At 30.6% G+C, this 14122-nt stretch overlaps 4 protein-coding genes across 7 annotated transcripts in view; all 4 read left to right on the top strand.

Annotated features, from left to right (window-relative positions):
* LOC141529515 (patj homolog) overlaps positions 1–14122 on the top strand; it is a 769735-nt gene that overhangs the window by 175865 nt on the left and 579748 nt on the right. For both annotated transcript variants that reach the window (XM_074246076.1, XM_074246077.1), the window contains one exon: positions 10381–10496. In XM_074246076.1, coding sequence (XP_074102177.1) covers positions 10381–10496 — 116 coding nt within the window. The remainder of the gene's footprint in view (positions 1–10380; positions 10497–14122) is intronic.
* Positions 131–1552, top strand: LOC141529313 (uncharacterized). The gene is made up of 2 exons (XM_074245815.1): positions 131–457; positions 923–1552. Exons 1-2 carry the CDS (start codon positions 350–352, stop codon positions 1550–1552), a joined length of 738 nt encoding a protein of 245 aa, XP_074101916.1. The 5' UTR covers positions 131–349.
* LOC141529529 (uncharacterized) lies at positions 1685–3184 on the top strand. Of its 2 annotated transcripts, none has more exons than XM_074246112.1 (4): positions 1685–1802; positions 1872–2079; positions 2132–2507; positions 2970–3184. In XM_074246112.1, the coding sequence occupies exons 1-4, from the start codon at positions 1744–1746 to the stop codon at positions 3161–3163; spliced, it is 837 nt and encodes a 278-aa protein (XP_074102213.1). In that variant the 5' UTR covers positions 1685–1743; the 3' UTR covers positions 3164–3184. The 2 variants fall into 2 exon arrangements, with proteins under 2 accessions (XP_074102213.1, XP_074102214.1); XM_074246113.1 differs by having other exon boundaries at positions 2132–2304; positions 2970–3118.
* On the top strand, positions 3317–5577 carry LOC141529545 (uncharacterized). 2 transcript variants are annotated; one of them, XM_074246146.1, is made up of 4 exons: positions 3317–3427; positions 3570–3722; positions 4264–5260; positions 5526–5577. In XM_074246146.1, exons 1-3 carry the CDS (start codon positions 3362–3364, stop codon positions 4465–4467), a joined length of 423 nt encoding a protein of 140 aa, XP_074102247.1. In that variant the 5' UTR covers positions 3317–3361; the 3' UTR covers positions 4468–5260; positions 5526–5577. The 2 variants fall into 2 exon arrangements, with proteins under 2 accessions (XP_074102247.1, XP_074102248.1); XM_074246147.1 differs by lacking the exon at positions 5526–5577 and having other exon boundaries at positions 4264–4721; positions 5001–5085.

The raw sequence follows: 14122 nt of genomic DNA, 5'->3' as shown, positions 1-14122 counted from the left end.
AATGTAATGACAATCTTTTATAAAACACTAGATTGCACAAAAGATTTATAGGTTATGTTTTAGATCTCAAAATGAAAAAGCCGCACTTTTAATCAAAACCACGGAGCTTAGATAGAAGGAGCTCGAACGGCATAGGTCATTTGGTATAAAATGTGTCCTCAAAAACAGCAGCAAATAACATGTACCTATTTTCACCACCAGAGTAGCGCAACGATCACTACAATCTCTGTGACGTCACAAAAAGCCGTTAAGATTTTATGAAGTATGTAAACATAAACAAATGTAAAATTAAGTTTGCTTGGACAGTGCTGTTAAAGTGTGAAAATAATTGATAAAATAATTTAAGAAAATGGTCAAAAAGTGTTCAGTTAAAAATTGCTTAAGTGGCTCAACTGCTGAAAGAAAACGAAACGTTGAATTAAACCGTCGTCAAACGACTTTATTTCAAGTACCCAAGGTAATATAACCAATAAGTTCAATCCATTTTATTATAAGTTAATAATATATAATTTAAATTAAGTAATAATAAGAGTTAATTAATTTATATTCTGTGATTTTTCAATAAAGAGTCGAGTTTTATTTTGTAATCACTAGTTTATAAAATCAAAAATTACGGGAATTATAATCAATAATTAATAGAATGAAAGTTGAGGATAAATAAGATATAAAATTTTTAAAAGTTATAATTGATTAAAGACATCACAGTTATTTATTTATTTAAATTTTTTTTTTTTTTTCAAACAAATTTCTATGAGTGTGGCTATTAGCATTTACCCGTGCTAGCATTTTTCCCCTGTTTTTGCTAACACTTCAAACTTTAAAGTATAAAAAAAAGAGAAATTGCACATTTTTTGATTCAGCGTAATAGATGCGTACTAATATCTGAATAATCGTTGGAAATATAATTTTTTTCTTAAATTAGTGTCCCGATGCATTAAAAAATTGGAACTTGGCATTGTCACAACATCTTCTTCATAAAAACTTTGTCTGTGAATTGCATTTTAAAGATGATGATATCATTAGAACATTTGACAGAATAAACTTGCCAAATGGTGAGGTTTTTGATTTACCAAAAGAAAGATTCCACTTAAAGCCAGGTGCAATTCCTGTACAGGCAAATATGATCGTAGACCACCATGATGCACGTGTATTAGATTCTTCAAATACAAATCCTTTACCTATGCAAATAGTTTCGGAGGAAGTGGTTATAAACGAAGAACTTGATACTGGCTGTTCTGCCGGAAAACATATGGAAGAGAACAGCAACATAAGTGACAATTTTTCCGATTGTCGCCAACAAATGTATAGTTCAAGTATCGTAAATGAAATAATTGAAGATACAACAAGTCATACTGGAGATCTTGAGTTGGAATGGCAAATATTATGCGAAGAAAATTATCGTCCTGCAGCTTTTGATGACAATCCTGGAACGTTTTCGTTAACTACAATATTGCAAGCACTGAAAGATCAAGGTTTACCACAAAATTGGTGTTGGTCAAAACAATCAGAACCACAAAAACTTTTAATTCTATATTACATAGATAGTTTTTGAAAAAACTAAAATTAGAAGTTAAAATTAGTAATAATCTAATTATTCAGGTACTTAGACTTTAGTATATTATCGGCCGGAAATATAAATTTTATCTTTCAATTTTTATCATTTATTATTTAGATAACTGTTATGGAAACAGGGGTGACTGTTAATTACAATTATTCATTAACATCAGTAATACATTTTTTAATATGCTCCAAGAAATTGAAAAATCGCAGTTTTGCAGTGGTGCTGGAGTGAACAACGGAAGGTTTTTATTATCTTCATTTCCTTGTGAAGTAATGAATAAAATGAATTACGAATTTTATCTTTTTTGTAGGTGTTCAACCAGGTGTGATGGTATTTTACAATCACCCGAAAAATATAAAAGATTTATGAAAATGAATCGATGTTTCAGTTGTCGATCCTTACGAAAAAGATTGTTAATGTCGTCAAAACGAAAAAACAACGATATAACGAAACGTTACATTACGATTAAACGTAAACTGCATGTAAAACAAAAAAATTTACATCGTCTGAAGAAAAAGGTAATATTGGTTTTATAATGTAATTGCTGTTATACTATTTGTTGTTCTACAGAATCATCAATTGAAGGAAAAGATGGAACAATTAAAACACCAGTGTGCTGTAATCAAAGATAGTGTTATTGAAGAAGAAATCGCGGATCTCCCAGAAGCCCAAAAACAAGCAGTTCGTGCTTGTTTTCAAGCTGCTAAAGTCAAAAATTCGAAACAACGACGTTATACTATTGAGTGGGTATATGAGTGTCTAATGATTAGAATTAAAGGTCCTGCGGTTTATGATAAATTGCGTGAACGTCAAATATTACCATTACCTTGTAAGGACACACTAAACAGATACATAAACAAATTAGATAGCGCTTTTGGTTTTCCGAAAGCTATATTTGACACTCTCCGTTTGAAGGCATCGCGAATGGAAAGTTATGACAAAAGGGGTATAATTTATTTTACGTGACACGTGGTAAACTTTGCGATACTAACAATTTTTCTACAGTTGGTTACTAACAATCAATGCAAAGACAATATAACAATTGCTTCTTCGAAACATTACGTTAAACTATACGTGAATATGAGCTGTTGAGCTTTATTAGCGTTATAAATTATCCACTTTTTATTTCTATTATTTTTCAAAAGCATTTGTTACAGTAATACAATTATGACATACACAACAATGATACACATTGTGTCATTTTTACATTTACAAAGAAATTGCGTAGTACTAAATTTCGAATAATTTACATAGGCTTAATATCATTTTTGCTAATATGCTTATTAATACGTAGATAATGCATTATTAACATAGCTTAATTAGAAATAAATTACTTTTGCTTACAATTTTTTAATACAAGTACTCCAAGCATTTTATTACACTAACTTTCATCTTCGTGTTTTCGCAGGTACCTTATTAATTGACGAAATCGCTTTAAGCGAAGCTGTAAAATTAAATACTAAAACTATGGAGTTTAATGGCTTCGTCAATTTAGGCAGTTACACGCCACAAAACTTAATAAACGAGAGAGCTGATCATGCACTAGTTTTTATGTACCAACCCTTCCGTGGTACATGGGTCCAAGTGTTGGGATATTTTTAAGCAAAAGTGCAGTGACGAAAGACGTTCTGCATAAATTAATCATAGACTGCATCATCCAGTTAGAGAAAGCTGGAATGCAAGTAGATGTTGTCACCTCGGATGGTGCTCAGTGGAACCGCGGAGCGTGGAAAATTTTGGTATCGAGACCAAAAATTCAGTTATACGCATCCTTATGATACATCTAGACAACTATGGTTTATGTCAGACTTTCCTCATTTGCTGAAGTGTTTCCGAACCAAAATTCTTGAGGGACCTTCGTTTTGGGTAAGAAGTCAAATATATATGTTTATAATTTTGTAAATAGTATGTAAATTGACGATGCGTAATATTTAGTAAGAAAAAATATCATGTTTGGTATGAAAAATTGTTCTCATTACGGTAATTAAATAGCTTAATACATTTTTAGACCCCTGATGGGATTGTGAAAAAAATCCATTGGGAAGTTTTATTGCAACACGAGCTTCAATATAGACCTAACTTGAAAGTTTCGTACAAATTAACACCTGAACATATACACCCCGAAGGATATCAAAAAATGAATGTTCGTTTAGCGGAAGAAGTAAGTAAACTTTAATCTTTAATCTTTAACTTTTTATCTGATTCTTTTATTTTCATGAAAAATTAATATTAGTTGAAACAGTTGCCTTGTAAAATACAGATTCCGCCATTGGTCTCTTTATTCATTCATTGGTAGTTCAGCTTTTTCATAATTATCGCGAATTTGGTATTCCATTTACGTTCACTATACTAACTTAATAATAATTTCGGAAGAAAACTAAGAGGCCGGAAATGCCTATTTTTTTTTTTTTTTCTTCGGATTTGAATATATAAATTCGTATAATATTTGTTTTTAAATCAATCAGACCGTCTATTCAGCGTGAAAACAAGAATATGCGGTTTGGTCATTCTTTAAATTGCAATAATCTCGCATTAGGGATAGTTAATCAATTTCAAATTTAAAGGGTTAGTGCATTTCAATATCCTTATTAAGTATACAAAAGTTTAGAATTTTCCGACATTACTATTTCCGAAGAACGACTACCTCACTGAAAAAATCAAAATTTAATTTCAACAGAAATTGCAATTTTTTATTCTTTTAGTTATTCTCTAAACCATTAAGAGTTGCTATGATGACTTGGCAAAACGATTGCACCGAACTGCAAGATTGTGGACCCACTATCAAATTTATGGAAAGAGTAGATAATTTGATAAAGGCGATGAGTTCTCGCACTCCTGAATCTGCTTTACGTTCTAATGACGAATGTCCAATGAGACAGATATTGTATTATTTTCGAATAAAGTAGAAATAATTGATTATTTCAGTTAAAGACCAAGTGGAAATGAAATCGATATATCACAGCTAACGGCGCATAAAACGAATATCAATACCTTCGAAAGTTTTTTTCTCCATCACAATATTTATCAGAAGGAGTAAGTAAACAATATAAAATTGAAGAGAGAGGAGAGTCACACTTCTACACACATCTATTCACAGTTCAGATACTCCATGTTCTTCATTCGGCAATAACAATAACAAATAATAACAAACAATTTTGTAGTATGTTGATTCCCAATATTTAGTAAAAAAATAATTAATATTTTATGCATCATACATCTTTTACTAAATCTAAGACAAAACATTTCTTATAATTTGAGTTAGTAATGCTTTGCCGCGCTGTTTTCTTATGTATTGTTATGAATTTCATTTTTCGTTATGAATTTAAAATTAATAATCACATGTACATATGTAATAACCATTCACTTCAAATTATTTCATTGCATGAACATTTTCCAATTCACCAACACTTCTTGATATAGTTCTATTTTTACGCTGTAGATTATCAAAGAATTTGACAAATATTTGAGAGAATGGGAAGCTGAAGCTGTTGATAACAAAAACAAATGTCGCAAGAAGAAAAATCCAAATGTAGAAAGTGATGACAGTATTGAAAAACATTTTTTCTCGCTATTACCAAAAGCACGCTAACAGGATTGAAGATTACTTTAGGAGGGACACTTGAACTATTGGATTTTTTGACTGAAAAATGTAATTTTGACTATTTAATGACTGCCCGTCTTAATCAAGACAAGTTAGAAGTAAGTACAATGAAGATTTAATTGTATACAGTCACTTCTCGAAATATCATACTCTCATAGAGTCTCCTGGTTTAAAAACTGATTGAAAAGAATTGAAAAGTGATCACTCCATGCAAACTGTATATCTATATATACAATCAAAAGAATTAAAATTATTGAAAAAAATTTGAATTTCATCATTTTTAATTCTTTTCAATCAATATTTTTAAACGGCTCTATAGCTTTCATAAATTTTTTAAATTTCTCATTTGTTCATACTTTATAGCAATTTTTTGGGATCGTAAGGAGTGCTTGTGGGTGTAATGAACATCCAGATCCTATCATATTTGGACAAGTATTCAGATTACTCTGCTCCTATTCTTTAGTTACGCCACCAAAAGGATCAAATGTAACTGCCGTTGAACTTTTGCAATCATTGATGGAGACAAAAGAATCACTGATGCTAATTCAAGATAAAAAATCAAAGTGGCTACAGAAATTAGATTCTATAATTGACAATGGATTTATTGAAGAAGACGATATTTACCGAAGAAGAAAAGCGTCGCAGTGAGTCATTTTGAGAATTTAGTTGATACGAGTGAAGATGACACTGACGTCACGTCTGCCACCAATGATTCATCAAAGTCAAGGACTATGAATTTTCTTGAAAAAAGGAGTGTAGCTAAAAAACCTTTTGAGAGTTTAGTTGACTCTAGTGAAGATGAAAACAATAATGTTAATTTGGATTCTGCTATTGCTGATGGATTACAGGCTAATGATCCTCATGAACATCATGACTACGATGTTGTTAGTACAAGCGAGTTTGTTGTGTCGTATATTGCTGGTTACGTTGCCAGAAAAATGCAGCGATTTTCTCGGTGTCATCTTTGCTTGGCGAGTCTAGAGTCTGATAAATCTTCTCATAGAGATCGAGTCATTGATCTAATGAGTGAACAATGTATACGTCCAAGTAATAATCTATATTCTTTGATCCAGCAATTGGAAAATATTGTATTGACTGTTGTTGGGACAAAGACAGTTAGGTTTGATACGATGAATTGTATTTTAGATAAAGTCGCAGAAGAAAAATCACTACCTTTCGTTGGTTGCCAAGAACATCAATTCACGTTGATGAAAAAATATTAAATTACTTTATAACTATTAGAGGTCATTTCTTAGCTAATCATATTAATAAGAATTATAAGCAAAAAAGTATTAAAAATAAAAATTACGTAAAATTTCAAAATTAGTATAAGTTGTGCTTATCGGAGTTTTAAAAGATTTTTACAAATGTTCGTCAAACTTAACAATTTTATAATGATAACTTTTATAGTTATTAATTATTTTTATGCAGAGTTTTTATGTAAAAAAAAAAAAACATTTAAGTAACAATATATATTTTTAATAGATGTTTACGTTTATTATTTGATTTTTATCTTTATAGAAATTATTTTTTTCATACTTCACTTCTATGCCTGCTAATTATAAACAGACCAAGGAATTCATCGTTAATACTATTTTTGGTATTTTATAATTATAAGGCTTCTTTTAGAAAATAAATTTAATAATTTTAAATCTATTCAACAGGTCCTTCTCTTAATATGTTCAGTTTTTATATGAAATAATTTATTATTTACTCAAAAATTTTAAAATAATTAAGTCATTATAAAAGTAACAATTTAGTTAAAAAATTAAATGTGCCGTTAACTTGTTATTTCAATATTATTTTCGAATTCTTAATTATTTATTGGAAAATCTGTAAACATTGGAGTTGTAGGTTAAGTATAGCTTACTCCTCGTTATACTTATACTCTTAACCGCTAAATTCAAAAACTGGATTGCAGCAGTAGCAGCGCACTCTGTAATGAAACTTTATTTTCTCTACTTTTCGTGGACACTTCTGATACTATACGTTCGAGCTCCTTCTATCTAAGCTCCGTGATCAAAACATACTAGCTTATAGCATCTAGTTTACTGGCTATAGGTAAGTCGATAATTGTTATCCCTAGTTTATCGATCTAATTGATATATTAAAATTTGAATCTTACTAAATACAGTCATCGATGAAGCCTCTAAATTGTGAATACAATGCCGTGAAATCGTTGAATTGTATTTATCTCATTATATAAATAAAATTTATGAAAAAAAATTTTTTTTCCATTTTTGAAAATTTAACAATATTTTTTCAATTGAATAAAAAAAATAGAAAGAGAAATCGGCCCAATCTGGGTTCTACAGGGATAACTGTGGAATTGATTAAAGTTTATTTTAGAAAAAAAAAATAAAAAAAAAAAAAAAATGTCGAACTTCGAAAAATCATTGATTTTTGTCAAAAAACTGAAAAATTCCATATGTATTGACTTACAAAAATTTTTTAATATTTTTTATCGGAAAGTACATCTAAAAACAAAAATTAAAAAAAAAAAAGGTACCTAAATGTTTAGTTTTGAAAAAGTTATGGCTATTTGAAAATAAAAAAGCCATTTTTTTGAAAAATTCATAACTTTTTTGGAGTTAGGTAAAAAAATTCAAAAAAATTCTGAGAACCGTTTTTTATAGGGTAGAAAAGGATGGAAAACTTTCGGCCAAATCGAAAAGGGTCGGGGTCAAAAGTGGTCGATTTGGCATGGAATACCCCATATACATAGCCAATTTTGAGGTCAGATTATATATTTTTTTTTGCATAGTTATTAGGGTGGTCGTTAAAAATTAAATTTTTTCCGGTGCTCAAAAAATCCTTCTTTTTGACGAAAATCAAAAGAAAAATTTTGCTTTTTGATTTTATACAGAAAAAACGAGTCCCAACGGTCAATTGAATTTCATTTTTCGATAAAATTATAGTTTTTTGAAATATTTGTCACAGTATTTAAATTTGGACGAATCATAAAAAAAAAAAAAATGCTTGAAATTAAACTCTTAACAGGAGGGTTTCTTTCGGTTTTAGATGAAATTCATACCTATCAAGATAATCTTATTAGTAAAATTATAAACTCTATTGAGACAGTAATTTTAGCACTAAGAACATTATTTTTCCGGAAATATAAACAATTTTATTTCGTATATTCTATAAGCGCACATTGATAGGACGGTCCTTTCCGATTCTTTTTTCAATCACTTCCTCCCAATTATTCTGTTACGTGAATGTGGAACGCTTCACGTAATAATCACTGAAACTCCTATTTTTTCCCACTTCACAGCATTACTTATTTTTAATTTTTAGATTTAGACCAATTTAATAGTCTAGACCTTATGGAAAGGCACTTCATTCGACCAAGTAGAAATATGAACAAAATTAATCGCTGATGACTTACTATAGAGGTTTCATTTGAAAATCAGTAAATTAAAAATCATTTACCCTTGCCAAAATACGAAGAAAATGTCTAAGATGCGAAATATTTTGAGAGAATTGTTCGTGTTTCCGGAAAAATAAATTTTTAGTGGTTAGATGACGAACTCAATAGAATAAGTAAGCTTACTTGTCAGATTATCTTGATGACTATAAACTTCATCTAAAACTGAAAGAAACCCTTTTGTAGATAATAATATTCCCTACAAGCTTGTTTTCATAATTTCTTGTCCAAATTTAAATACTGCGACAAATGTCTCATAACACTATAATTTTATCGAAAAATGAACTTCAATTGATCGTCGGCAGGTGTTTTTAGTAGATTTCATAGGAATCTAACTATTACATTGGTCCTCATGACGGAACTTTTGAAAAATTTTGCTATATTTCGACTATACTCGTCGAGCTGAGTCGAAAAATGCATATGGTTCAAAAGTTTATATATATATATATATATATATATATATATATATATATATATATATATATATATATATATATATATATATATATCAGATATAACGCGGCTTGTCACGAGGATAGCGTCGCCAATTTACATCGGATCTTTACCTAACTCAACATATTTATTCTACAGATAGATGCCGAAGTCGAGTTCGTAAATGAGCTTAATCGTTCAAGTAATTTAGAAATGCCAGAATTTAAAAATTTTCAAAATCATAAAAATTCATATTTTTTTACTTTCTTACTCGTATAACTTTTGAATGGGATAACTTATCAAATTTCTATAAATTTTATCTAAAAGCTCTTTAAATAAGCTTCACTCTTGAGTATCATATTATATGTATAGTTTCAAATAATGGTCTATTCCGCTATGATATATATGAAATTTGCTGTTGCACTCGTTTTACCAAACGTCATCTAAAATTTTGCTTTTTAAATTCCTTACTGTTTACAGGAAATAATTTAGGTGTGAAGTACAACAGCTAGAGCACATCCAAACAAGCATTTTTAAATTTAAAAATAAAATAATACAATATCATGGATATTCTTATAAATAATTTTCTTGATTCAAGGATTATTTTCTTGAACAAAGTTTATTTTTATTTTTATATGAACAAACTGTTTTCAATAAATTTGATAATATTTAATAATGAATTGTATAATTTTTATTTTTTACAATTAATATCTCTGTAATTTTTAATTCAAAGAAAGAAAATTTTTGGAACAAGTCATAGAAAAAGGTAATGTTTCCTCATTAAAAAAAATATTGTAATTATTCAGTTAATTATAACAGTATACTTTGTCTGTAAATGTCACATTCTTTCTTAATTCTATCTCAGTGAAACAAATAATTTATTAAAAAATTGTTATCAATGAGATATCATCATTATCAATGATGTATGTTAAGTTTGAAAAATGATCCATATTCATTACGGCTATCGTCGTTTCCGATCGCAGTAATTTTTGGATTGTTATTACATTTATTATGAAATCTACTTCCATTTCGACTGCCGAATGGTCTTTTTTTTTTAAATCAAAAAGCAAAATTTTTTCCGTAGTTTTTTGTCCAAAGGACGAATTTTTTTGGGTATCGGTAAAAATTTTATTTTTCACGACTAACCTAGTAATCACATATAACTGTATATCATTGGGCAAAATCATTTTTTCCTGAAACGCATTAGTTATAAATTTATCAGGAGATGAAGAGATGAAGAGTTATAATTTAAAGATGAATTCCTAATATAATTTTTTAGCTAAAAAGCCTAGATATTATTTCTATAATAAAGATCTTAAGAAAAAACTAGGAAAATGAATTATAATAAACTTTTTCTAGCTTCATAAACCTGAAGTTAACAGACTGGACATCAACATTGCGGAACAATTTTACTCTAATGAAACGGATGTTGATATCGGATTTTCAGAACCTCAAACTAACGAAACATCAAGAAGGTAAGAAATTTTTAAGTATAAGACTTTCATGCAGAATTTTAGTTAAGCCTTGTCATATATTGCAATCAAATAAGTATGGTTCACAAAAAAATGAAGGTATCAAAAAAAAAATTTATACATTCTCTGGTTAGAAAAAAAAATTCAAAGCGATTGACAATGCTGATTCTTCATAGAAAAAACTATTGAAAAGTATTCAATGTGCCACTTTTGACAGTCGCAATGATTGTTAGATTTATAAAATTCAGTAGAACCTCGATAAGTCGAAAACCTAAACTCGAAGAAATGTTTCATTCCTTTCCCTCTTAGCCCCAAAACCTCTGTTCATCGAAATTTTTACTTTTTATAAGTCGAAATAAATTAGTAAATCCTTACGAGCTATTTCTCTACATATTTTCCTTTTATAACTCGAAGAATTAAATTTTACTTCTGTATCTCGAACTTAGACAATGCTATAGATAGAGAAAAACCGAATTATCAAAAGCATAAAAAATGACAGAATTTTTTTAAGCCATATTTTTTTTTATTTTAAAGATGTTTTAAAATAATCTTGATTTATAATAAATGAAAATATGTGTGTCTTCTCTGCAAACTAAAATTTTTATTTATTTTACTCCTCTAACTCAAAGTTTATAATAATGAATCTCAACCTCTTCATGTCAAATCAAAATCCGCTAAAGTCGAAATCTTCTATAACTCGAATTTTTTTGTCTCTCTCTTGGAGTTCGACGTATAAAGGTTCTACTGTAAATGAAATGATAAGACTGACACTTTTACGCTTAAAATAATTAAGGAAGTCAGGCTGATAAGACTCTTATGAAACGTCACATAATTGTATGCTTTTCAATTGAATGGTCGTTTTGTTTTCACAAACGTCGAGTGGTTTACGTTCGCAAAAACGTGTTGATCTTGTTTATCGATCTGCATGGCTTGTGGATCTAGGATCGTGTGAATGAAATGAAAAATGACGACGATGAGGGCAATTCATCCTTTGTGAAAAGTGTTTTTATTCGTTTAACAGTGAGGTTTATTTGTAACAAAATTTTACTATTTTATAATCGACTTGACGGTGGATACGTCGAGTAAAATTGAAATTTCTCCAGGTCACCCAAAATAAAATAAACAGAAACATATAGGAAGCTTAAAAGATGCTCTTAATCTCCTAAGCAACACCGTAGCAGCCACCCAGGCTGGGTTAGTGCACGTTTGGACGCCAGTTATTTCTTTCTTAAATAGGGAAAAATAACAAACCCTTTATTTCCAGGGCCGATCTGCAGGTATTCAAGGGAAAATAAATAATATAATAGTGCTAGGAAAGAAAGGAGAAAAATTAACTTATACCTCACGAAAAATTAACAACAACATGAACAAATATTTATTCAAACTACGTGACTTAAAACTAAGTCCAGAGCCGAATTCCTTAGCCGGATGGACTGTATAATCAAAATAATAATAATGATGCGTGTAATTATCAATAATTGGTCTAGATTCTCCATGGACTATTCGGTTATTTTACGACAACGTTAATTATGAAACAGAAATTTTATCTAATTATTTTCGAACTGAGATACACCCGAATTCCTCAGTCAGGTTATCCCGAAAATTACAATTACAAATTTTGAATCAATACTGGCTGATTGGAGGACCCAAAAGCGTGGCTCTCGGGACAGGTATTTCATTGCAAACCCCCTTGCTAACGACGAGATCGACTCGACAATTAATAATAATCTTTAATAACAATTTATCTGATCCAGGAGACAACGCGACGTGCGGACAACAATTCAGCTCAACTTGTGAGTACTTACCAAAAAGAAGGGACTCAAACCAAGGCGCTAGATCCACACTCTTTACACTCTGCGGGCTCCCGTGTGTCTGCCAATTTTATTTTTACGAAAAACTATGAGGCCTCATGTCCGATCACAAGGGCCTCTCAAGCCTTTTACTCAAAATTTACAAGTCCCTCTACTCACGACCGATATTATAGGGCACCTATGCGAATAAGAGCTATGATATATTACCAATAATTAATATTATGCTTTTGCATTTCCCTCATTACTTGTTTCGATACCCATGGTTGGACCCTGGTTTTCAATGCTAAAACAAGCTTTTAATATGATCAAGTACATTATGGCAAAGATTTACGGCGATAAATGTATAAATAATAAAGTAATCAAACTATAAATAGCTCCATACAATTTTCTGAAACAAAAGTCAAATTAATGGTTCTACGTCATATAATCCGAGGTCATTATATTCGCGACGATATATCCGCGCGACAATATATCTGCGACAATATATCCGTGACATAATATCCTTAAGCAAAAATATCTCCGACATTATATCCACAAATTATATAATGCGGGTATAATGTCGCGGATATATCATCATCATCAACATCATCATCATCATCACCATTATTATCATCATCACCATCATTACTACAAATATGAATATATACTCCTTTTAATGATCATATATACACCTATATATACACCTTTTAATGATCACTTGCAACATACCAATGTACAATTATGCCACATCATATTCATATATAACATCATTAATTTTCCAACCCCCACCAAGGATAACGCCAAGGGTTTTATGTCGCGTAGATATAATGTCACGGATATAATAGCACGAGGATATTAAAGTACGGATATATCGCCAAAGATTTTATGTCGCCCGGATATAGTGTCGCGGATATAATGACCTCGGATTTTATGTTATATTACGAAATTAATACTTAAGAACTAATAACAATAATATATAAATTCTCAAATATAAACAATAGTAAATAAAATATAATAAATAAATTAATACAAAATAATAAAAGTTTTAGAGACACACCGAGTGTGGATCTGTTACCAATACTAGGCGCCGGGAGGAACGCACACGAGAATAAAAATCCCGTGACACATTTATAATGTTGTAACGGAGTACACGGGGTCTTCTTTATCCGGAGAAGGTTTCCGATCCGTGCCAGTTAGTTATCGAGCGATTCCCCAGGGCGCTGTGCTCTGAAGTACTCGCGCGAGTAGTTGTAAGCTACTAAGTAAGTCTCCGAAGTGGAAGCACCGGTGCGCCGAGAGAGAGAGAGAGAGTGGGGAAGACAGAGTGAAGAAAGAAACGAACCAACAAATTTTGGGAAAATTATTGTGACTGAACGGTCGAACCAAACGCTTCGCGAAAAAGTTTCTAACCAGGTAATTATTTTTTATTCGATCGGTTTAAGTGGAACGAAGCGATGGAACTTGATAAATTTATTGCTTGCTAGGCCTACATGTCAGCTCGTTTAAGTTTGGTTTAGTTCGTAATATATTCTAATGTCAACTTGCTGTTACAGGAAAATATTATCTGAGGAGAACATGACGCGACGTGGTGATCTAGGACTTTGTCGCCAACTTAACACCTCATCGAGGAGAAATTCCATACGGAGACTGAAATCCAGGAGTCGCAGCGTCGAGGGATTGCGAATAAAATTTAGAAAAAAACTCCAGGCACAATTATATCATGTCTAAATAATTTCTCGGTGAAGCGGCATCAGCCAGGCCTTATGTCGGCTAAAGGTCATCGCCATTTCGCGTTCGGTCACAATCATTAGTAATTCCAATAAAATTTAAGTGCTCGTT

Source organism: Cotesia typhae, unplaced genomic scaffold (genome assembly GCF_013202065.1).
Source record: "Cotesia typhae breed Kobodo isofemale line unplaced genomic scaffold, CoteBio_Ctyphae contig_48, whole genome shotgun sequence".
Classification (NCBI taxonomy): Eukaryota; Metazoa; Arthropoda; class Insecta; order Hymenoptera; family Braconidae; genus Cotesia; species Cotesia typhae.
Note: the sequence above shows the minus strand (reverse complement) of the source record. Positions and strands in the feature narration are given on the sequence as shown.

Coding starts and splice junctions, on each gene's coding strand:
- LOC141529545 (XM_074246146.1), top strand. CDS start 3,362: ATGTCAGACTTTCCTCATTTGCTGAAGTGTTTCCGAACCAAAATTCTT. Junction 3,428..3,569: donor TTGAGGGACCTTCGTTTTGG/GTAAGAAGTCAA, acceptor ATACATTTTTAG/ACCCCTGATGGGATTGTGAA. Junction 3,723..4,263: donor ATGTTCGTTTAGCGGAAGAA/GTAAGTAAACTT, acceptor TTATTCTTTTAG/TTATTCTCTAAACCATTAAG.
- LOC141529529 (XM_074246112.1), top strand. CDS start 1,744: ATGCTCCAAGAAATTGAAAAATCGCAGTTTTGCAGTGGTGCTGGAGTG. Junction 1,803..1,871: donor GCTGGAGTGAACAACGGAAG/GTTTTTATTATC, acceptor TCTTTTTTGTAG/GTGTTCAACCAGGTGTGATG. Junction 2,508..2,969: donor GGAAAGTTATGACAAAAGGG/GTATAATTTATT, acceptor GTGTTTTCGCAG/GTACCTTATTAATTGACGAA.
- LOC141529313 (XM_074245815.1), top strand. CDS start 350: ATGGTCAAAAAGTGTTCAGTTAAAAATTGCTTAAGTGGCTCAACTGCT. Junction 458..922: donor CTTTATTTCAAGTACCCAAG/GTAATATAACCA, acceptor TTCTTAAATTAG/TGTCCCGATGCATTAAAAAA.